This window comes from Anas platyrhynchos, chromosome 1, assembly GCF_047663525.1.
Source record: "Anas platyrhynchos isolate ZD024472 breed Pekin duck chromosome 1, IASCAAS_PekinDuck_T2T, whole genome shotgun sequence".
NCBI classification, from domain to species: Eukaryota; Metazoa; Chordata; class Aves; order Anseriformes; family Anatidae; genus Anas; species Anas platyrhynchos.
In genome coordinates this window covers 32,468,289-32,492,253 of record NC_092587.1, presented here as the reverse complement: position 1 = coordinate 32,492,253, position 23,965 = coordinate 32,468,289, and the positions used below count along the sequence as shown (strand labels likewise).

At 41.0% G+C, this 23,965-nt stretch overlaps 1 protein-coding gene and 1 long non-coding RNA gene across 9 annotated transcripts in view; one reads left to right on the top strand and one right to left on the bottom strand.

Annotated features, from left to right (window-relative positions):
* Positions 1-13,542, top strand: part of LOC113843579 (uncharacterized) — an 82,710-nt gene extending 69,168 nt beyond the window's left edge. For 3 of the 4 annotated variants that reach the window (XR_011807233.1, XR_011807229.1, XR_011807225.1), the window contains 2 exons: positions 10,738-10,984; positions 11,390-12,351. This is a non-coding gene — a long non-coding RNA (uncharacterized lncRNA). Of the gene's footprint in view, positions 1-9,475; positions 9,768-10,737; positions 10,985-11,389; positions 12,520-13,403 lie in introns of those variants that run through there. The other variant, XR_005260001.2, reaches the window with a different exon arrangement.
* The window catches only part of ANO6 (anoctamin 6), a 75,242-nt gene continuing 59,649 nt past the window's right edge, over positions 8,373-23,965 (bottom strand). For 3 of the 5 annotated variants that reach the window (XM_072034128.1, XM_027456779.3, XM_038165048.2), the window contains 5 exons: positions 22,980-23,110; positions 21,980-22,185; positions 17,037-17,236; positions 16,437-16,542; positions 11,252-15,461 (listed from right to left, as the gene is read on the bottom strand). In XM_072034128.1, coding sequence (XP_071890229.1) covers positions 15,255-15,461; positions 16,437-16,542; positions 17,037-17,236; positions 21,980-22,185; positions 22,980-23,110 — 850 coding nt within the window. In that variant the 3' untranslated portion in view covers positions 11,252-15,254. Of the gene's footprint in view, positions 8,397-9,980; positions 10,313-11,251; positions 15,462-16,436; positions 16,543-17,036; positions 17,237-21,979; positions 22,186-22,979; positions 23,111-23,965 lie in introns of those variants that run through there. The other 2 variants (XM_072034131.1, XM_072034130.1) reach the window with 2 other exon arrangements.

Genomic DNA, 23,965 nt, shown 5'->3' with positions numbered 1-23,965 from the left:
TTGTCCATCCTTTATCCTACATCTTTTTTTTGAAAGTGTTTGAAATCCTAGCAGAGGCTTGGTGAGGCATTGGGGCCACTTCAAAGCTCACTGAAGACCTCAGGCCAGGTGTGGTGGTGGGGCTGGAGACGGGCTGGCAGCTCTGGGCTGTCTTTGCAGGGAGAGGCAACCCCAGCCCTGCTGCTGCTCTGCAAGGGTCCCTTGTGGTGGTTGCAACCTCCTCGTATTCCCAAATGGCCTTTGCAGAGAGAGTTTGCAGGCTGTTGGCGTCAGTTTTATGAGAACAGCTGCGATGGTATGATTTTGTAGCTCCAAAATGTCTTCAAAACCTATTACTGAAAACGAGCTCTTGGAAACAGCCAGTTTTCCCCAGGATAGTTACTTCCGATATATCAATACAAGAGAAACTGTGGAACAAGGACAAATCTCGCAGCATTGCAGGGCTCTTTCACCAGCAGAATCCATGCATATCTGGGGAAACAGCAGCCCTGAGACCAGTGGTGCGGCAGGCCATTGTAGCAGCATTGCCTTCTTCTCTGGCTGTAGGGAAAAAAGACCTCATTTGGATTCTGTGCAATAGGGGAGCACTACCCCAGGCTGAGTCTGTTAGATGAGCTGCACAGCTGTGGAGACGAAGGTTATTGCAGGTGAGGGTGCTGCTCCCAGGGTCCAGGGCTCTCAGTCTCCCTGGACTTTGGCAGAAATTCCATCTTTTCGAGAGAAAAGAAGGTGGTGTTTTTGTCGTTGTTGTTTTTATTTGTTTTTCCATTTTTCCCATTCTGCTTTCAACAGAGCTCTTCTCAAAGTTCCCCTTTTGACGAACCGATGTTTTTTCCAAAGAAAAATACAGGTTGTTGAAAAATTCCCAGTCAGCTGGAGATTCTTAGTACCCAGGATGATTTAAAAACTTCCCAAAGAGATGGTTGTGGTAGCTGCACAGCATGGGGTTAGAAAATCAGCCTGCAATGGTGTCCCTCCAGGACTGGAAGATGCCTTCGGAGGCAGCGCGGTGTGGGCGCTGCAGCTCTGGAGGGTTCCCACTGTGCTGGGAGTGGCAGCTTGGAGCTTTTCCCTGCAGCAGGAGCACACTTCTCCCTGGGGCTTGTGAAGGCACTGCGAGCACTTGTGTTAGAGCAATTAAAACCAGTCTGGTTTTACAATGAGGAAAGGAGCGTTGAGAATAAATCCAAAGCAATGTGAGATAGTGCTTCACCTCATATCGCATACCTTGTAAGCAAAGTAAACATCTGAAGTAAGTACCTGAGCTGTTTGCTTTTTAAGACAAGATTATTTTTGCATTGTGATTTTATTTATTTATTTAAAATTTACAATCTTGAAAATTTGTTCAATCACATTTGTTTTTGTTTTTGTTTTTGTTTGGATCTAGAGCCAAACATACTCAGTTGTTTTAACTACAAGTCTTTCTAAACAGTTATGTTTAAAAGCATGAATCTCAAAAAACACCTAGTATCTATGTAGCTTTTTTACTGCTTGGTACAAAAGTGATGTATCTTTTTCCACCCTTTTATAAGTTACAAAAAAAAAAAGTATAAAGCACGGATCAGGTTTTCCTCAAACCTCCCAGAAAAAAAAAAAAGACACATCCCTGACAGATACAGAGCACCCAAAGCCAGCCTTAAAGAATAATGTCACTAATGGGAAAGGCTTACATAACATCTGTATTTTTACTATTTTACTATTTTCTTTCAGTCAAATTGCATGGCAAAGCTATTAAAAGTCAGGATTTTGGTGTTACCTGCTGTGTGTGACTTAGACATACTTTAGCAGCAGTATTTCAGTATTAGGGTTTTCTAGAATTATGTTAATGTGAAAATCCATTGAGCAATATGGACACGTGCATGTATTTGTTCATACATTTCCATGGGAGAGATTGTCTTACCTATTTGGATTCTTTTCATTCTTATTTGTCATAAACTGAGTAATTTAAATTGAATCTGTTCATGTAAATATATATATATATATGTATTTCCTCACACAAATCCTTTCAGAGAGATTCTTCACTAGAGTACAGAATTTCTGGTCCAAGCTGGGAGGAAAGATGAAGAAGAGTGAGGAAAAGAGGAGCAGGGAGGAACATCCCCTCCTTGTCCTCCTGTAGTGGGTGAACATCCGCTACCCATCTTGAGGTGATGAAGATCTTGACTCAAACCAGACATTCCTGTCATCAAACTTGTCAGGAGTGCACCCAAATACTGGATGTTAGCTGGGAAGGACTCTGAATTTCTTCTAATGAAATCATTCTATACTGTCATTTGAAATAGTTGTGCATTGGCATTGGGACCTCACTCTGCTTTCCCTGAGTCCCAGGTGAAAATGCTTTCTTTCAGCTTTTTCCAGGCTTTTAAATCTGTTCATGGGAACATTCCCATGGTCTTGTGTTTGCCTGATTGTAGAATATTAAACATTTGGACTCTTAAAAACTCTCTGGGGAGGCAAAATATTTCCCATCCAGCCCTAATATTTATTTATTTATTTATTTACTCTTACTTTATTTTTAAAGGTAGCTAAGAGATTGATTGTTAATTCCTGAAAGTTGTATTTTCATGGAGGAATTGATGTGCGAATGTTAGCAGATTAAACAAAGTGTTCTTGCTGTATTGGAAAGTGCTGCAGATAGCAGGCCTGTACATAGACTGGAAAGGAAAAAAAGATTATGGGAAATACCTTCCATAAAATTAAATGTGTTTAAGTGCTTAAATAAGAGGAACTGATTTCTGTAAAACCAAGAATGCTTTTTAGTCTTCCAGGGTAGTTTGGAGATTCAGTCCTCAAGTGGAAGAAGTCCTAGAGGGCAGCTCTAATGTGTCAGTAAGCAAAGCACAAGGATTAAGAAGGTAATATCTGTTTTACAAATACATAGACAGCTTTATGTCTGTAATGTATTTATCATGCAGCAGTACAGCACTCATACAGCAGCACTTTGGCCCCCTGTCATGAAGAATATTCAAGTTTTTACTGTTATTGCTGTACGTTGTGTGTCCTGCTTTGTGTTACTGCACACTCAAAATATCTTCTGGATTTGTAATTGGTATGTACTGGGGTGTTTCTTTACACTTCAATAAGCACGGGGCAGATTTTCAAGGGGTGTCAGTGTGTGGTTGGCTGCATACAAGTCGATGGGACCAAACTACTTCATACCAGCTAAGGATCTGGTCTTGAGTGTTTAAAAATAGATTAATGAGGAAAGGACCCATCTACGTATTGAGAGGTTTCGTGACCTACTTCTGCAGATCTCCTCCTTGTTCAGGAAGGCTCTGCTGGGCTTTTGCTTCTTAATCTCCTTGGTCTCCCCCAAGTTGCTCACAAAAGCAAAATCCACCAGAGAGAGAGACAGCTGTTTCTGCATATATTAATAATATGCAGCTCTATAAATGATTAATAAAATACACCACTGCCTTTGAGTTATGGTATAGTAATTCACACTTAGTTGTTTAGTTGGCTCTCAGCCTTCATCCTGGCATTGCATTATGCACCCAGGATGAATGATTACACTGGAATTCAGATTGTTGTTTCTAGTTCCTTAAATTTAGCACCGCACATATTGGACTGGATCACAGAGCTGATTATGGCATGCCAGAGACTTTGCACACTGCATGGATGGACAAAATCAAAATGATTGATTTTTCAAATTGGTCAATGTGACACTGCTATGGAAATGCTGTTGGCCATGCACTGAAAGAGCTTAGTCTTTTGGCAGGCTAGCCATCTAGAGCTGGTCCAAAGAGGTGTTTAAATATATTAAAAAACACATGTGGACATTTTGGAGGACCCTATGAAGTGCCTAGTGCAGAGTGAGATCCTGATGCTTCTCCTGGGACAGACGTGGCCACATTATCTTTTTCCAGCTGTTGGCTCCATCGGGAAGTCACGTCACTTTCTACTGTACCTCTCAGCTGTTTTGGTGATATTGTGTTTGTGTGAGCTCCAGCCATGAGAAGGATAGAGTTTAAGAATAATCTAATTCCAATCCTCCTGCCATGGGCAGGGACACTTCCCACCAGACCAGGTTGCCCAAGGCCCCATCCAATTTGGCCTTCAACACTTCCAGGGATGGGGCATCCACAGCTTCTGGGCAACCTGTGCCAGTGCCTCACCACCTTCATAGTGAATAATTTCTTCCAAATATCTAATCTAAATCTACCCTCTTTTAATTTGAAGCCATTACTGCTTGTCTTATCCCTACACTCCCTGAGAGAGTCCCACCTTTCCTGTAGGCTCCCTTTAGGTATTGGAAGGCTGCTATAGGTTCTCCCTAAAGCTTTCTCTTCTCCAGGCTGAACAAATCCAACTCCCTTAGCTTGTCTTTGCAGGAGAGGTGCTCCATCTCCTTGATAATCTTTGTGGCCCTCCTCTGGACTTGTTCTAATACTTACACATCCTTTTTGTGCTGGGGGCCCCAAAACTGAATACAGTACTTCAGGTTCTATCCAGTACTATCATGTATGATGAGACTTTGTTAAAAAAGAAGGAAAAGGAAAAAGGAAAAAGGAAAGAAGGAAAGAAAATGAAAGAAGGAAAGAAGGAAAGAAGGAAAAAGAAAGAAGGAAAGAAGGAAGGAAGGAAAGGAAGAAAGGAAGAAAGGAAGAAAGGAAGAAAGGAAGAAACTGGCCGCTCAGTAAATTAAATTGTTTGTGTGATTGACAGAACTGAAGCAGAAATACAACCTTGCATGGTCACCTACAGACAACTGAGCCTGTGCCTGTTTACCTCCAGGTGATTCACCACATACTGATGTCAATCAAAACGGATCAGATGGATCACACCTGAAAGGTGCCCATTCGTCTCTGTTAATTACACAGGAATCCCAGGGTAACTTTTTCAGATACTGATGTCTACGCTCCAGACCTCTAAAACACGGGGAGACGAAGCATAGCTTTTCAGTCCGTGATATTCCTGGTCTCTAACACATGGTGTTGGGGGGACAGTACACGGGATACGTTTTACATGCTCTGTCTTTCAGGGAAGTGAAAGGCTGGAGTCATCACTAACTTCCCGTTCAGCAGCAAATATGCAGTGTTAAACGCTGTCGTTAAAAAGTGACTCTGCTGTGTTGATGTGCCGCTCATAGGTGAGCAAAACCCCACAGGAACCTTGTCCTAGATGCAAATACGACGTGGAGAGCCTGGTTGCGCTGGCTCAGATGGAAGGGTACACTCCCTGTTATTCAGGTCTGTGATTGCTGCGAGAACCAAGCCTTGCTCTTCTTCGGAGGAGAAAACGGGGCCTCAGGAAAGGGTTTGGTGACTTTGTGCTGCTTTCTGAAAGCCGGAGTGAAACAAACCTTTCAGGGGAAACAATGCTAATAGAGTCATCTCTTTGGCATATGAGCCCTGCTGGAAAGAAAGTCTGCTAATCCCCTCTATAGTCTATCTATTTATACCCTTAGGCAGCACACAAACTGGCCAAGTACAAGAACAAAAGCTGACTAGAAATATCTCCTGTGACTGTTGTTCTCATGAGCTATTATCCCCTTTATTAAGGATCTGGCTAAGAGCAACCTCTGTTAAGGACAATGTTCTGCAAAGCAATGTGATTATCATGCTGATTTAGGTGAAACTTGGCCCTGTGGCTTGCCTCTCCTGCCCTCGCTAAGCTCGGGACCCAGCCGTCTGGGCTTGCTCAGGGGCCAGTGTGGCTCCTGCTTACACGGTGATGAGCTTCAGCCTGGAAGTCATCTTAGCCATTATTTTAAGACATTCAGAAGCATACAGGTTACAATAAAAAGGAAAAAAAAAGTATCTTAGACTACTCATCTAAGTGTCACCTTAGAGACAAGGCCATGTAGAGAAGGGCAAGGCCCAGGACTATATTCCAGATCACTGCTGTCCTGAGCTGTTTCTTTATTTATGAGCATTTTGAAAATCAAATATAATTGATACTTCATTTTTATATTTTATATATACATGCAAATCATTAATAGTTGTGGTGATCTTCCTTATTTAGAAGGGTTGAGTGCAGTTTTTATGTCATGAAAATAAAAATCCACTCCAATGTCCTTTTTCACCATGGCTGAATAAAGGTGTGCCTTCCTGACCTGGAACAGCCCTGGTTCCTTTGTGTCAATAAAATCCAAAAAGGAAAAGAAACCAAAGTTGGATTTTCTGATCTTTCAGAACAAAACAAAACCAACCAACCAACCAAAATATTTCCAGAGACTTTGGAAATACAGAGTGCAAACAAGTCTGGTGGTTTAATTGAAGCAAAAGGGATATGGGGGGTGGCTCATCATGCTTGGTTGTGCAGAGCATGAAACCTTTCCTCTTTGGAATAGAGAATAGATGGGATGTACTTTAGGATTCTGAAGTTAGAATTGTTGAAAAGATTTGATTGAATTTATCTTACCTGGAACCGTTTTACAAACTGACCAAATGTAATGTTTTCATTTACGTATTAAAAGTGTGACTGGGGATAGGTAATGAAGTAACCTGGATGTAAGGTGTCTGTCAGCTGAATGATGGAGATTCTTGCAAAATGCTTTTTCAGACTATGTGGTTGCAACTTTCAAATCCTTCCAATAATGGACAATCAAAAAGTTTATCTGTATGATACCATGACCTTTCAAGTTGCAATCCCACTGATGTGGTGGTGCAGTATTCTTAAAAGTTTGCTGCTGCTGTAGGATGTCAGGCTTGAGAGATGCCACCAGAGTGGGGCAATGAAGAACTGCCATGGAGGAAAAAGCAATCCACCTCAAAGCTGAGGCACACTTGTATCCCCTTTCTGAATGAAGATGTTGGAAGTTGGAAAGCCTGTTGTACCTCATGTTGAATTTTGTCTCTTTGGGTCTATCTGTCTGATCCACAACTTGTCTGTTGCTCATTAGAAGAATGATCTCCTAGGAGTGCATTGTGCAGAGCCTCTAACACCTCTGTAGGAGCTACAGTAGCAAACAGGGGAAGAGAAACACTATTTAGCAATTTTTTCTTACCCTAAGAATTCAGCTTTAATCAAAGTGGGGTATTGGATAATGGAAGTGGTCTTCCCAAGTCAGCTGTTTACCGGTGCTGTTAACATTTCTGTGTAAAGCCATTTCTGAAAATGAGCCTAGCTCCTTAGCAAGCCCTCCAGTGTCTTCCTGGAGCTTCCTCAGGAGGTTTGAATTCAGCCCCCTTCCACTTTCCTTCTGACTCTGGCTCTGCATTTTGAAGATGCATACTCACAAGTTAAGACATCACATATTGCTCACTCCTTCTCTCCTGCAAAGGCAGGATTTAATATTAATCTTTGTTTGCTCAACAGTAAGAGTTGTATTTAATCTAAGATCTTTTAAATTTAACACTGATAAATTGAGCTCTTCCTTAATGTATGTTCACATTCTTTCTCAGTCTGTTATATATGCGTTGTACAAATGTGATGCATTGGCTTTGTAAACACACAAATAAACAAAAGGAATTAACTTCTTCCCACTAGAGAAAAAAAAAAAAAAAAAACAAAAAACAAAAAACATTTGCAAAACAGGTTACTTCTCTGTGAAGTAATGTAGCTGTGAGAGCTGTAGTTCATCCTGTGCCAGGCTCAGGGAGGCTGAGCTGATCTGACTCTGCTTTACCCCTGAACAGGAAGGTCCGACCCCAACTTCTGGCTGCACGTTCCCTCGCACCAGCACTGATGCTGTTGCTGGTTGGTTCTGTAATAAGCCTGTTTGATTCACTATTCAAGCTGAATAGGTGAAAAATTAGGTAATTTTCTGCTGGGTTCATGCTTTGCAACATCTTCAAAACAGGCTTGATAAAGTCACATGTGTACAATGGATGTAATTCTGATACTTGGTTTGCAAAATTCTCCTGTTACCCACAGGATGCTGATGCTGAAAGGAGCTTGCAAGAAAGAGACACTACCTAAAGAACAAAGGTACATTAATAATTTTAATAAGATCTTTCACAGTCATGAAAAACAAAAACCCAAATCACCATCTTAGTTCAGTCCTCAAAAATGTCTGTAGCTGCCCCAATTAATTTGATGAGGTACAAAAATTAGCAAATAACTTACAAACTTGTTTAAGACTAAAACAAGTTGTAGGAAACCATACATCATGTGCAGTTGTGAGGAAAAGTTTCATTGCTGCTCTCATGTGTGCTGTAGCTTATCCTTTAACTGCCTGCTACTCTGGGCATCCTTCTCGCAGCAAGGTCTCTGTACTTGATTGAATTTGTAGTGTGGGTGATACCCCGGTGAGCTATACACACCTCCTGTGTGTCTGGGAGCGCTAAAGGCCACTGGAGAACTAGAGCAGTCATTGTCTTTGATTTAGTAGCAAAACCTGTTTTCATTACTTTGTCTCAAGTCCTGAGGACAGCCCAAATCCTCCAGCACTGAAGCTTTCAATAAGACATTGTTTGCTCTGCTGTGCTGTCAATAAGATGTCATTACTTTGGCTGCAAGATAAGAAAAGATTTGTTAATGGCGCCTCTTGGGGATGGCAACATGTTTCCCCCCCCCCCTTATAGATCATTGGGGAAAAAATATGGGAGCAGAGTGACAAGGAAAGAAAACAGATTTTTTTTTTTTTTTGCATGTATGCCTTCCAGTTAAAGTCTGAAGCTATGAAAAGCACAAATGCAGACTTTTTCTCTTTATTATTAATTTGCAGAAGGGTGTGAAAACAGTGATATAATACACAATGTGCTTTAGCATGTGTACTTCTTAAAGAGAAGAAAATGGAGTCTCTCTGCAGGTAAGCACTGAGTTGCAACAGGTCTCTCTGTCGCTAATCTGGAGGCACCACACTGCAGGAGAGGCAGGCCAGTGTTTGCCTTTCCCAGATTTAAATGAGCAGTTACTAATTAACAGCAGATATGGAAAGAATTTCTCAGCTGTTGCTCCGGAGCCTCTGTCAGCACCAAACAGGGCTCCCTGTCCCTCACCCTGCAGCCTCAGCCTCACCCAAACCTCCTGCACGTCTCCCGTCTGATGTTTGTGCCCCCAGCTGCACAGCAGGCTTCTGCCGTCCCCACACGTCCTGGTCTCCCTGCTGTTTTCAGATGCAAGGTCACAGTTTGTGTTGGCAAGCCAAGAAACAACAGTGACGTATTCTGTTCAAGACCATACTTAGGACAATAGTGAAGGGCCTGATTCTGCCAATTTTTAGCTGCCGGTATAACATCCTATGCAGTCAAAGTTAAGAACAACCAGAGGGCATGTCTGAACTTGAAAACTCCTTTGGATTAAGGTGAAACACAAATTCAAGGCACAATGGCTCTCCCTGAATAGCGATATTCAGAAGACCAAGCCCAGGTGCCAAGACCAGCCCTGTGTGTTTGCAGTCGTGCAGAGGACTCTTAAAGGCACAGCATGGCCCAATCTCTCTCTCCCCCCCCTCCCCTTCCCCCCTTATTATTATTATTATTAGTTTTAAAGAAAAAGTCATTACAATAATTGTGGGATAAGGAGCAGATTTATCACAGGACAAATAACCTTAACCCCGGCTTGCCTCTTGGTGAGCTTTCAGCTCTATAAAACCCAAGAACCTGACAAACCCCTCAAAGTCAGGGACCCGTGGTGGAGTGGATGGACTTTGGGGCCTGAGCAACGAGCAGGAGCGATTGGTCACCCACCATGTCCCACTGCAGCAGGGAGCAGACCAAAGCAAAGATCCTGCAGTGCCCTGGTCACAGAGGCTTAAATGTAATTGTGCTCGACCAGAGCAGCCAGACTGGTTTAGAAAATGACTGCATGAATGAGCACAATGCGGCTGTAAGAGGAGACTCCGTACTGGGGTCCAAAGAGGATCTCAGAAGAATGGGGAGGTAAGACAATAGCTGGCAGGTGCCTGTGGCTGGGAGCGCAACTTATTTATCCACTCACTGTGTGACCTCCACCCAGGAGCAGAGAAATGATGCGAGAGGGTTACATGGACACTAAATGAGTATCTAAAAAAATAAAATCCCTGATAGTGTGTTAATGCTATCAGAGGTGACTGTAATTTCCTTAGTCTTGTAAAATTTAAGAATTTCAGTTTCTTTCTTTTTTTTTTTTTTTTTTTTTTTTTTTTCCTTTGTAAACTCTCTCTTCATATGCTAGAAGTGGATTTGTGGTGTACTGGCTTGTGCTTGCTGAAAGAAGGAACTCAGTGAGATTTTCTGCGTGGTCCATGTTGCATGCCTTTTATTTCTCTTCAGCACTTAGGGGTTACTTTATCTTACGTATTTAAAGAGAATAGTATATCTTGATACAACTGGATGGAAGACTTTTTTCATTACTGGAAAAGAGCATCTTGCATTATGTGGCAGGTCATGAGTTGTGGTCTTCATAGCTGGCAGAACAGCCATCAGTGTATGCACATATGTGTGTTCTGCAAAGAGGACAGAGGGTACGTGTTCACACATGCACTTCTGTAACCCTGTAGTGCTGGGGCTGCTGGAAATAATTAGAGAATTGATTACTATGTTCTAAAAGCAAGAGAAGTGATTTAATTTCTTTGCATCATTGCTAACTGACAAAATAGCTTTAATCCCAGTGATTAGCATTGCTTTTACAGGGTAACTGTATCAGAGGATGTAATATGCATGGCAGAGAAAAAAGAAACCCTCAACTTTTAAAGGCTCTTCTTTTGATGCACATCCAGGTTGTAAATAAAAACCACTTTTGTCAACTTTCCTGGAAAGTTTGTTACTGTTATAAGGCTATTAAGATACATTATTTTCTTATGACGAAAATACTGCTCCAAGCCATGTGGAGGTTATTTAGGACTAACTACATACATATCTTTTCAAACAGGGAGACCGAGTGAGAAATGGAGAGAGATCTGAAGCTTGCACTCTGCTGCTCTCCCGTATTTGAGTCAAAATTAAGCTGCTGCCTCTCGTGTACCCACTGCCTGCTGCTTGGGCTGCATGAGCCCTAAAGAGGAACACAAAAGCTGGACTGCCTGGAGGTGGGAGCACCTTCCAGACTTGATTCAGATTAAGAAATAAACGATGACTTGGAAACAAAACACGGGGCTTATCATGACAGGAGTGAAAAGGTATAAAGACCTAAACTGTTTATTTGTAGGAGAACATAATGGTCCTTGTCATCGATGTGATGTTGAAAGGAATGACTTCCATCTAGAGGATGCAGGAAAAACAGGAGATAAATTTCAGTAGCAGTAACAGCTTAATGGCAAAAGATTGAAAAAGAGGAGGAATATGGAAATTAGACAGTGGTGACGTTCTAAGAATTTAAATGTGGCATTTGGCAGCAGCAGTATATTGTTCATGTAAAAACAAACAAAGCTAATCAACAACAAATGTATTATCCTTTTAAAATAGACTTTATTTAATAACAATAAATATAAAGAGATCTTAATGTTCAGAAACTAATAGCAAACATTCTTAGAAAAAATACAAAAAATACATTCTTACATTCTGAATTTTTTCAACATACAAAGAATCTAAAACAGTGGCGGTGGTCTGCAATTTGTGGTGCTCACATCTTACTTTAAGGCAATGAAATGGTCACTGACACGGATTCATCTGTACAAGGTAAGAGTCTGGCCTACTTACAAAGTGTAAAAAGAGTAAAATTGATTAATATGTTAAAAGTAATGTTAATTTTCCCTTCAAACAGATCTTCAAACATTATTAAAGTGACCCAGTCTTGAAAAAAGTTACAAATACAATTAAGTTGGCAGCTGACCCCACCCCCCGAAGCATTTAATTCCTATGTCTCGCTGTGTACTGGCAGTGCACGTTTCAGCAGATGGAGGTAGAGGCTATGTACATTGCACAGCTTTAGAGGTTTGGGCACTGTGCTGAGATTAACACTGCACATGGCAAAACAAACTAAATTCCTGATATAATGCTTTCTGAAAGTGAATGTTATGGCTACGTTAGCAAGTAGCATGGCACTTGGGAAGCAAAACACAGAGCAAAAAGCTGACACTGAAATCAGCTGAAGCTGATGCCCACCAAGTACTCACAGTTCTCTTCAGACCCAAAATGCCTACCAGAGACCATGATGGGCATATCTAAGACCTGTCTTCTGGTTTGGTTTAAGACAAAAGGAATCTGGTTCATGAGCTCCAAGACCAGATGTGAATCACCACCCAGAAAGTGGGGACAAGTGGAAGACGAGTTTCAAACTCCTGAGCTGAACAAAATGGTAATGTAGAAACCCACCCAAGGATATCCATGTCATGACACTGAGCCTGCTGGAGTTAAAGAAGTGTTTGGACAATGCTGTCAGAAATATGGTCTGAATTTTGGTTGTGGCCAGGGGTTGGATTTGATGATCCTTGAGGGTCCCTTCCAACTCAGGATATTCTCTCATTCTGTAATTCTAGGTGGTTAGGAATTTATTACAAGAGGAGCACATACTTTGCTGGGGTAGCATGCTATTTATTTATTTATTTTTTAATAATTATTTTAAAGGCTGGAATATAAACTCTCAGTGATGTTGAGGACCAACTCCCCCTTCAGGAAATGCGTGATGAAAAGTGACAATTGAGAGAGGCCTCAAGGACAAGAAAAGGACCAGAAAACCAGTCTTAAACTCTGCCACTGTTCAGTGTGACCCCAGGCAAGACACTTAATTCTTTTGTCTCCCTGTCTCTTCAGCTGTCAAAGCAGGCAATCAAAGTTTCCTTAAGATCAAACAATTATCTGAAATGGCCCATTTCATGACATTTTATTTTTATTTTTTTTCCTTTATCACGGGATACCTCCTTGTTTGCCCTTGTCCTCCAACACTGCACCTGAGAGGGTGTTTAAGGCACTTTGAAACTGTGATCCCCGATGGGGAGATGAAAATGGCATCTCTCAGCTGAACACTACTGTTGACAGGGAGATGCCAGCCCAAAGCCAAAATCAGAAGCTCCAAGCTTGCATAGAGCTGACTGGCCTTTCTAAACAAACTCATATAGCACAGGAAAACCCTGAGTATTTCATTATACTGCCCAGTGACAGGACAAGAGGCAAGAGGCACATGCTGAAACACAAGAAATGCAATTTGAACATAAGAAAAAACTGTTTTACTGTACCGGTGCTTGAGCCCTGGCACAGGCTGCACAGAGAGGCTGTGGGGTCTCCTGCTGGGGGATCTCCAAAAGCCACCTGGACGTGGCCCTGGGCAGCCTGCTCTGGGTGTCCCTGCTTGGGCAGGGGCTGGGGCAGGTGGGCTCTGTGAAAAGCTCAAATCAGTATTGGGGTGATACATTTTGATAAAATATTCTGTCTTGTTTAGAAGCCTCTGAGTACATGCCTATCCATTTGCCAAATTTCTGTTTGATTCCTTGTAAGTTTAAAGATGTTTTATGATTCTGACTGGAAACAAAAAGAGATGGCAAGAGTAGAATTTCCTGTTGAAAGAAGCACTAGTTCTATCACTGCTCTGGTACACAGTCACTTAGAGTAATGGTCTATCTTACTGTTGTGTCCTGAGTTTTTTGTCTTTTTCATCTTCAGGTGTCTTCAGGTGATGTTTACAACAAGTTTTCTGGGCATTATAATAAGCAAGCTCCAGTTCTTCAATGCCAGAAATGTGTTCTCTGGAACCTCCAAGCTTTTGTCTTCCATCTTCCAACCTTATTGCAATTTTTGAACCAAGCTTTCCTCTCATGTTCCTCTCTCCTATGCAATCATTCTGCATAGTCATACTAAGTGAAAGCTTGTGTATCACAACTGCTGAAAGAACTCCGCTATGTACTGCCTCTTCTGGTTTAAATGTTGCCATTCCAAAGGATAGGCTTGAGGTACACAGAGTAGTATTTTGAAGTTTTTCTACAAAATTCAAATGATTCCTTCCGATTATTACGAGGATAAAATATATCTTATTAATGCTACTTAGTTTCTGCAAACAAACTTCTTTATATTGAAAAAGCCATACAAATAATCTTCCTAAGAATTGCACATATGAATTACATTTAAGAGTATAAAATTACAAACCCAACAGTAATCATGCGGTTTAGGGAGTGCAGGCATACTTTTGCCTTTTTAACAAGATTTTGGTTTTCAGATTTCATAGGAATTGGTCCACTAGAACCATTAAAAGAGAAAGCAATTTAATAAAATGGAACATCGTTGCTGCAGACACAAAGTGGAGCCCTACATACATGCTTACCCTGTAGTTTCCTAACTCCCAGGTTACAACTGGAGCCAAAATTGTCAAGCAGATCTGCAGCCTAATTTCAAGATGACTGATAGCTCCAACAAATTCGTCCACACTTGTAACATCTTCCTAGTTGTTTAAAGTTTCATAACACGGTTAAGGCATATTAAATTGTTTATTCCGATCTTCAGTTTCAATAGATTCATGGTCTAGTCCAAATTCAATTTATCATGCAGTGTTGTACCACAACAGGTCCAGCTGTGCATTCTTCCTATGTCAAAATCTATCAGGGAAAAGAATGGTGCCTCTGGTGTGGGAGAAATGCAAAATACAGCCCTCAGCAAATATTGATTTAGTATGTGAAAAGAATTTTAACACTCATTACTGTTACAGGTGGGAGACCTTCAAGGCTGTGTTCATTCAGAACAGAATGGCCAAGTGAGCTAATGAAAGTACATTGACCAGGGAAAGATAAAATGTCTGAGTTTTCCTCTCACTCCGAGTGCTGTAAAGTCAGTTTGTATGCATTGATTGCAAAGGCAGTTCTCCTGTTTACACAGAGATTGATGAACAAGATGGGCTTACAGTCCTGCTGCTCCTTGTGATCCAAGCCCATGATTAATTGAAATATCTTGTTATCCATTTAAGTCTCAGTATGTACACCTAATTCAGTGTAACACACAACAGTGCTTAGTACGTCAATTGCAATAGTTTAACAACATGATTTTGTGTTGTCTTTTCCTTCTCTTGCCTTCATGTTTTGGCTTTTCCATTTCATTTTATAGCTGGGGTCTGCATTGTCAAGTCATCAAAACTCCTTCAGAGGAAGTGGTGGTGTTCTTACAACAAATTATTCTTGTTCATAAGGTTTTATTCAAGTTGAACAACAGATTTAATAGCCTACGCCTAAATAAAGTGGAAAGCATTCTATGTATTTGAGAATTAATCTGCATTGTTTTAAGATTATAAATATTTTTTACCTTCATGTGTTAAAAAATATATCTTAATAAAGCTGTTTTAAAAAATTGGTAACTGTAAACCAAGTCTCAGTGGTTGCTTTTGCCAAAGGGAAACAGATAAGGAGCATGTGACAGTTGCAAGAAACAACGTTTAGTAAAGGGAATTAATCCAAAGTGTTTGGTTAACTATTGGTAACATCTGGACAGGTGTTAGCTGGCTAAATACTGTTACTCCATATAAAAAAATACTTATTCAGACTTAGGTCGGAAAGTGCTGTCTACTCCTTTGATAATTTTGTCAGCAATTTTCCCCATGGTTTTTTTCACAACTTTAAGATCGTTCTCATGCAAGAGTTTCTGCGTGAGGTATTTTTCTCGCTTGACCTTGCTCTTGGTCTTCTGTGATACATCCGGGATTATGTATGAAATAATAAACTTCACAAAGTATATGACATGCTAGGGAAGGTGAAAATGAAAAAAAAAAGTCAGTTGGGTTGAACAGGCTATTATTATTATTATTATTATTATTATTATTATTATTATTATTGAAATGTCCCACTCTCTCTTATGGATTTAAACAGGCTTTGCACCAGTATCTATCACAGTGGAACAGTATCTTAAAAACAGAGATTAATAGATTGACTGATAAAGAAGAATTTCTGATTTTCTAATTCTGATGTTACTAATGACTCCTCTGCTTGCTTTCAGGGAACCCCAGTGCCCAATCCCTCCCCTTGCCTCCCCTGACTGTGGAAATATTGGTTACAGATTCTTCTGAAATTGTTTCAGGTTTGTCCAAATGCCTCTGGGGCTATCGACATTCCTCTGCTACGGGATCTCTGCTCTAGCAAGTTGAATGTTTCTGGTGACTTCAGTAGTCCCTGGATCAGGCCTTAAGTACATTTTATAATGCAAGAATACCTAGTATTCCTCTCCCTTGATCTTGGACGGACTTCTATATTTTCTAAGCCCAGAGAGTTGCTGCACAGGAGGGAGTGATTGCTTTTTTACCAAAACGGCTGATCTAAAGACTCACCTCTTATGTGAATGTCTTTACTCAGGTTAGTGTGTGTTAGTGCACATGTAGTATGGACATGTATATATGAGGCTTTGTACAAACCTCATCTAAGATCGTTTATAAGTATTTTTGGAGCAACTGTCCCTTCTATTTCTGATACTAGAAATCACTTTAAAAATTCTTGAGAAAAGAAACTGCAAACACATGGGACAATCCTCAGCAGATGTCATGACTTCAGAGACTTCTTTTTCTAATGGTGCTACACCTAATTACATCTCCCAAGCTCTTGCCCATGCCAGCACATGTTGCACACCAAAACCTCCGGTGTCTTGACAGAATGGCTTTGAAGGATTTTCTGCATGGAGGGAAGAGGATGCTCACAATAACTGCTGCTTGAAACCCCACACGCTTACCTCCATGACAATGATGAAAGCCAGCTTGGCTGCGATGACGTGCCAGTAGTATATGTTATGCTCATATTGATGCTGGTGACCAGGAGGGTAGCGGAAATCGCGGTATCTGAAGGCAATGCAGGAAAGTCAGGGACTAGTCTCGGGAATCTCTGCAGTAAGGCGCTGTGGCCAGAGGATGGAGCAAGACATGTCCCTGCATAGTGCATCCCGGAACAGTCTGCTGAATGGAGCTACAGCAATGGGTAAACTTCGTGTCTGCAGAATAAGCTGTATTTGACTTAAACGTCCTTTTTTTTTGCCACTGTGTTGATAATTTCTTAAATTTATTTTAAAACCTTTTTTTTTTTTTTTTTCTCCTTTTTTGAGACTCTTATCAGTTATGAGGAAAATGAAAATGAAGGAAGTACTTTTTGAGTTTCTGAGTAGGACAGACATATAGGTGAATAATTTCACTCAGTTCTGCCATTCAAAGTATGCTGACTTTAATGATGTTTTAACATTTCTTCCTGGATATTTTAAATTGAGTTACATTAGTAAGATATTAAAAAAAAATAAAAATCATTGTCATTTGAAAAGAAAAAAAGGTTATTTGACACTTGCCTGCATGTTGTTTGGTTCCCAAACCAAGGGGAAGATGGCTTGCTTGCATTCCTGAAGTCTGATATATTGAAGACAGAGAGTGTGTTGTTTATATATCCTTTCATAGTGTGACTGCTGTGACTCCCATAAGGAGGGACTGAGAAGGACCAGTAATAAACCAGGCGAGGAATCATGTCAGATGTAAAAGCAATTATCATGGCCTGCATTTCAGAAAGAGAAGACAAAAAAGCAGAGTGGCATGTAACTAATAAGCCATAATATATGGTGAAGCCTAAATAATATAATTTGCCATATACTGAGTATCTAAAAATTTACATTACAATATAAAATAAAAATAAAAATAAAATAAAAATAAAAATAAAAATGTGCATTTCCAGTCAGTGGTTCCCTCTGTTAGGGAGCATGTAGACACTCACAGGCATAAAACAATCTCCTTCTGCAGTGTGCACTCTGTATAGTTTTTAAATTACGCTGGCTCTGCTGGATGCCTCAGAAAAGTTGTACTATGATACATGTTTATCCTCATCAGCATGCGAGGGAGTTCAGCAACCAAACACCTTACACTGCTCTAAGGTAACCTCCAGCAAACATGCTTGCTGCCAGAGCTGCTTGTGATATGCTTCAAGAAATTGTGCCTGGTGAAACTTATGTAAACCACAGCAGAGTCCTTCAGCACTATAAAATTAAATTTCCCCAGAAAGCCCGAGGACCGAGTAAAAGAATGAACTAAATTGCATATATAGCTGATCCATCTCTGACCCTAGAAACATCCCGCTCTTTTCGAGGTGACAGCCAGTCCAAATTTGTCTTGGCAGTTGCCTCATAAGCTTCAGTGTCATGTCAGTACATGTGGAAACTGCTCTTGGTGCCAAGATCATTTTTTTAGTAGCAGCTGCACAGTGCTGTTTTACATATGACGTGACCATTTGTTTTTATCTTGCTCCCAAGAGAGTCCCTGTCCTACTCAGTCTGCTAGGCACAAACCGGGTAGGAAATGGGATCTGTGGGTTTGTTGTGGGAAGTCTTTTCTAAACTCACGAAGTTCCCAAAACATCCTATTCTGGAGGGCAGGTTAACTATCTTTAATCCAACATCCTCCTCCGCTATAGCAGGTTGAAAAGGCTTCCCTGTGAGGAAGACTTTCCACTGGCAAGGCCGGCAGCTGAGCATGAGGCTGCCCAGCCACGCCAGCATGAGAGGCGCCTGTTGTGCCCAGTGCCTAGAGCTAGTGATGTTTGCATGCCGTGGCTGGGGGATCAGTCTTCAATCCTATGGCAGGGGCAAAAATACCTCACAATGTGAACAGCAAGAATCAGTGTGGGGTGGGGAGAGGATAAAGTGTGAAAATACCTGCAAACACAGTTCCTTAGACAGCGCTCTGGTGGCAGTGCTAGCTAGAGCCGCTGCCACCCCTCCTGCCTCTGCCCCTAGCAGGTTGCTCATGCCCTGTGTTTGGGCAGCTGTGAAGTGTGGCACAGGCTGGCTGGGGAACCCAGATGGATCCACCCCTTGATCTGCTTCACCATGCATTTGTGGCAGCACCAGGAGACAGCAACAAGGGGAAAAGAAGAGGTAGGGCAAGGAGTTGGACCTGCCTCACCTCCTGCAGCCCCACAACCAAATGCTTAGGGCTGTCCTAGTGCCTTACCTTTCCGGCTGGCTCACTGTGAGGCACCTGCCAAGCAAAACTGCAGTTAAGGCAAAAGTTGCAGAAACAAGACTTAAGCATGAGACTGTGGTCCAAAATCTCCCTTTTCATCTCCAGAATATTGTTGCAATTTAGTTCAGTTGAGAGAAAGTTAATTTGGCTGATGAGGAAGAAAAGAGAGGCATCCTAAAAGTGTTTAAGTTCTCAAGGATCAGTACTTAAAAAAGATTTTTTGTACCGTGTTCTAGCTTGAATCAAATGTAGGTGGCATACACTTTTAAAAACTGTTTTTAAGCAATACATGCCAGTGTGCAATGAAGTGAAAATTATGTGTTGTTTATATTTACATGCAGTGTAGGTGGTTTTGGCTGACAAGGAATATATATTACTGTGTCTTGCAGTTTCAGGAAGAAGACCTCACACCTAAATTACATTGTTTTTAACTGAAGTATAAGCACAGAAAGTTTTAGTTAAATACAATTTCTTATTGTTCATTATCCTGTAAGATTTATATCCATTCATATCACAAAAGAACTAAAAGCAACTGAACAATATGGCAAAACCCATCCTTTTCTGTTTGTAGTGAATGGGTTTGATGCAGCTTCTATGTATCATTCAACAAGATTCTGGAACACAGTATTTATACAACTTAATGTTTGCTCTTACTGATTTTTTTTTCAAGGCCCCAGGTCTCTCATCACCATAAATCTGAGCCCTGTCTCATTCTCCTCCCTCTCTCAGAATGATCTCCAGATGTGTTGCAGAGTGCTACATGGACAGAAATACGAAAGCTAATCCTACGGCATCCTCTCAAAGGAAAAGCTTTTTTCCTCCTGAATTATGGGCTGCATTGTAGTGTATTGTACTGGAGAACTACAAACAAATAGCACATTCTCTACTTCCCAAGCTATATCATGCACAGTTTTCCATTTATACCATAGCTAATTAAAATCAGTCTACAAATCAAGAACAGATGCTTTGATATCATGCAATAGCAAGTCCAGTGCCTGAGTGGCAAGTCTCAAAACAGACAGTTTTGTGCAAAAGTTTCCTGCAAGCTACTCACAGGTGTTACAAAGGCAATGCATGACGGAGAGGATGATACAATACCTAAGTCTAATAATCTGTAACAGTCACGTAGAAAAGAAACAGTACTAAGAGAAAATGGGGATGGCAAAGAGATGGCACAGGCAAGACTGATGGCCTGCACTACATCCCAGATGTCAAACAAGAAAAAAACATACTTAAAGGCAGAAAACTGCTTCTAGTATTTGGCTTTATAGCCCACACTTTGCTCAGAAGAAATACTGATCTGTTTGAGCTCCTTACAGCACCTGTAACAGGGACTTCTGAGCATGGCTCCTCTGGTGCTGTGCCCTTGCACGCTACCAACCTGCCTGATGTCAGTGGCGGGGGCACTACGCTCCTACTAAGATTAACTTCATCTGACCATGAGATCTCCAAACAGGGTTACGAAAAGAGGCATGTATACTGTTAGCAGTCTCATCGGCAGTGGGACTGAGTGCCAGGCAAGGAGCACAGAGGGCAAAACTGAGCTGTGAATGCACTTCTGTACATTGAGAGCTTTGAGTTTTCAGTTATGTCTCTTGAGTGGTGTAGCACATCAGGAGGAATTTGGAGTGAAAATGTTGTAAAGCTCCAATTAGCCTCAGACAGGCTGTGAATGGGTAGTGACAGACTGTGATAGAAGTATTGTTGGGCCACTTTTCTGCAGAAGGTACAGCAGGGGCATGTGTACATTCCTAACAGATGCCTACACACATGAGTCACCATAAGGCCACCAAGGCAACTTTAACTCTACCCTGAATATCATAGGGACTGTGACTAAGGTACACATTACAATATTTTAGAATAATTTTAAGGTGTATACCCAACTTGTTAATTCATAGTGGTACTACAAGCCCCAGGTGGATTGATGAGGAAAGACAGTTGGCTTATCCAATAGCATAACATACTTGTTTTTCTTCTAGGGCACCAGAGACATCTTTCATCTTTTATTTTACAAGTTTTGGAGCAGCATAGTTCAAAAGAGGACATTAATGCACCCGTAATTTTGCCTCTATATTGCTACAGCTATGCTTCATCTGGGAATTTACACAATCTCCCTGATTTGCCAGGAAAGCTGTCATTTACAATTTTTTTTACACAAGCACTAAAACAAAAGAGCTCCAAAGTATCTCCGGTATAACCTGACATTTCTATCAATCTGAACATGTGTTACCAAAGATGCACCATTTTTATTTTAAATTTTAACATCACATTTACTGATATGCCTTGGATGTTTCACATGCCTACACAACATCTGGATTTATGTTTGATTTGCCTCAGTAGATCTGTGTGAAACCGCTGGAGCATATACTCTGGTTTGTTCTCTGTCTCCCAGATTCTCTTGTAAATTTTCCATCCTCATGGAAATCCTCCTTTTTCTCTTCCTTTCTTTTTTACTTCCAATACTTCTCCATGTTCATTTCTCTGCTTCTATGTTGTCCTGAGACTCCACTCTATATCCTATCTATATTTATCATACCTGCTAAATTTCTGTAGTGTGAGATAAAATTCTAGAAATGCATTATAGCCATTTTGAGAAGCCTTCAAATAACTGAATACCTGCTCTTTTCTGTGAAATGAATCCCCTAACTATCTATGGTAGCGTGTTCATTTCCATCTCCTTCCTTTTACCCAAATTCCACCATCCTCAAAACAGGCAGAGACTCCTGTGGCAGCTTAGGCGGAGGTGAACTCCATCTTCAGACTTTACTGTTTCCTCCAGAAACTCCTAGTGAGTGCAATAAGGTGCAAGGAGAAGGTCCTGGGGGAAGTGGCCATCTCTGGGTGTGTCAGAATGAATCCCTAATCTCAGTGGCAAGATTAGAAAATGTTGGTCTTCTGAAAAAGTCTGCTAACTACAGACAATTACTGGCAGAGGAAAAGAGTGGTCACTGCTCTTTTGAGGGTAACAGTGGAAATTTAGGGCAACAGTGGAAATTTAGAAATGTAATACATATTAGCTACTGTTTAATAATAAATAATTAAACAACTCAACATGGTAAAATCCAATGGATTATTGGATCACAATAATCAGGCTGCTTACAATGCAGCCTCCTCTACAAGGTCTTGGTGAATTAGCAATATAGGAACTTTGAAATGTCTGAATTTACTTCACCTGTGGTCACTTTGGCGTGACACACATGGATACACATAGCATTCCCACATCTGGATGTAACACTTGCAGTGAAGGTGTTTTACCTTTGGTAACTGCTGGCCCAGTACTTACGTTGGTCACCACGGCCAGGATGGCTATGCCTTGCATGATGGGCTGCCACGCGCCGATGTCTTGTGCCTTCTGTGGCACCATGCGTCTGAACTGGGTCGTCAGCTTCCATGCATCCAGCCGGATTTCCAACATGTTGTTAAAAAGAGCCAGAAGGGGAGCCAAGGGGAATGATGCCACAAACAGGGTGACAAAGCCAAACTGTATGACTGCCAAAGGGAGAGGTCACAAACACAGATGCTTTCATTTACAGGAGATAAACATATACGAGTATATACAGTTCATTTACTCATACTGTGAGAAAGAGTAGTCGAGTTCCTAACAAATCTTATGTTCAGCCAATGTGCGCATGAGGATATATGAACACAACAGTACTGGAAAAACTGACAGGTAGAGGGGACAGGACAATGTTAAATCTCACAAAACATCAGGAGGAACTGTTAGGGGAATTTAAACAGCCATTACTTTCCCGTGTCTTCACCATGTAGACTTGGAAATCTAATGACCAGGTGTCTCAGTGCAATGTTGCACAGCCTGTGCTAACAAATGATGTTATGGGTGTCTGGGTGCTGTGACAAACGTGCTGCAATTCTGTTGCAGGACGGATGGTGGCAAACAAACCAGAGTACTGCCAGCAACCAAGAAACCAGCAACATGTAAGTGACTGCAGACCCAGCAGGCCGATACAGGAATCTGCTGCTACTATGTTAGAAGGTGGCAGTGTTCTGGCTTCTGGACATGTTTCTTGGATAATGGGGCAAAGAAGCAGCAGTGCACCTCCTTATGCAATCACTTGCTCTGTTTCTTAGCTATAAGTCGAATTAAGCCATAGCTGCTTAATAAAAACTTGCAAAGTTATAATAGCAAATCAAAACTTGTCTTTGCTCTCTAAAAACTTGATACCTCCTCTGTCTTTAAATGTATTAAGTGTTGCTTGTATGAAAATTTTCTTCAGAGCATATTTGTGTCCAGGATAGATAAGAAATTGGAACTGAATACTTACCCATTTCAAGATACTCGTAAAATAATCCAAGTTTTCCAATGGGCTGCAGGTGGTAGTCGTGTTCCCAGCGTGGAACAATCTTTTCTGATCTAGCATCTGCACAGTATCTTCCAATTAAATTCTTAACCCAACTGTCAGTCAGAGGGAAAAAGACAACTAAAATTGGTAAAATAGCCTACAAAGTTGAGTAAATGCAAAAAAAAAAAAAAAAAAGAGAGAAAAAAAAGGCTTTTGTGCTGTTATAGCTTTGAACATTGATTTTCATTTATTCTTGAATTACTGAAAACTTCCTTCAAACATGAGTATAATTTTCTGTTGTCTTATCCTGGTTGTAGTTATATGTAACCACAATGTATGAGGGTGACAAATTAGAATTGTAGTGGTTTATACTTATGTTGTACAAGTGAATGACCACGTAAAATTCAGGGTAGCAGAAAGTGAAGTTAAATGTAGACCTCTGGTTAGACTTCCCCTACCTCAGTGTCTGCTCATCCCGTACATCAACAGTTTGTCTGTGAGGATTTTGTGGGTGACAGTGTTAAAGACTACATCCAATGACTTTCTTGTGCCTGGATTATCTGCTGTTACTTTCCCTGGGACTGAAATTTGTGTCTGAAAGGCTTACATGCAAATTTAAGAAATCTGGTGAACTGTATGTAGGCATTTTCAGTGATCAATAGACTACATTCAAAAAAATATAAGCATATATGGAGCATTTGGGTATGGAGAAACTGTAACTCAGCAAAGCACCCTAGTCTCAACCCTACACAGTATTTATGATATGCTTTGAAGTCCCTTTGCTGTGCAGCAAAAGGGCTTGGAAGAACTGCAACCAGAGGGTATACGATGTTGTGGTCTGGTGTTTATGGCATTCAGGAGGGCATAAACAAACTGGGAGTTCCCTACTCCAAGTGATATAAATAGTCACTGATCAGCATAAAATAAACAACTAGTCCTGGGAGCTGGAACAGAGACCTGGATAGTAT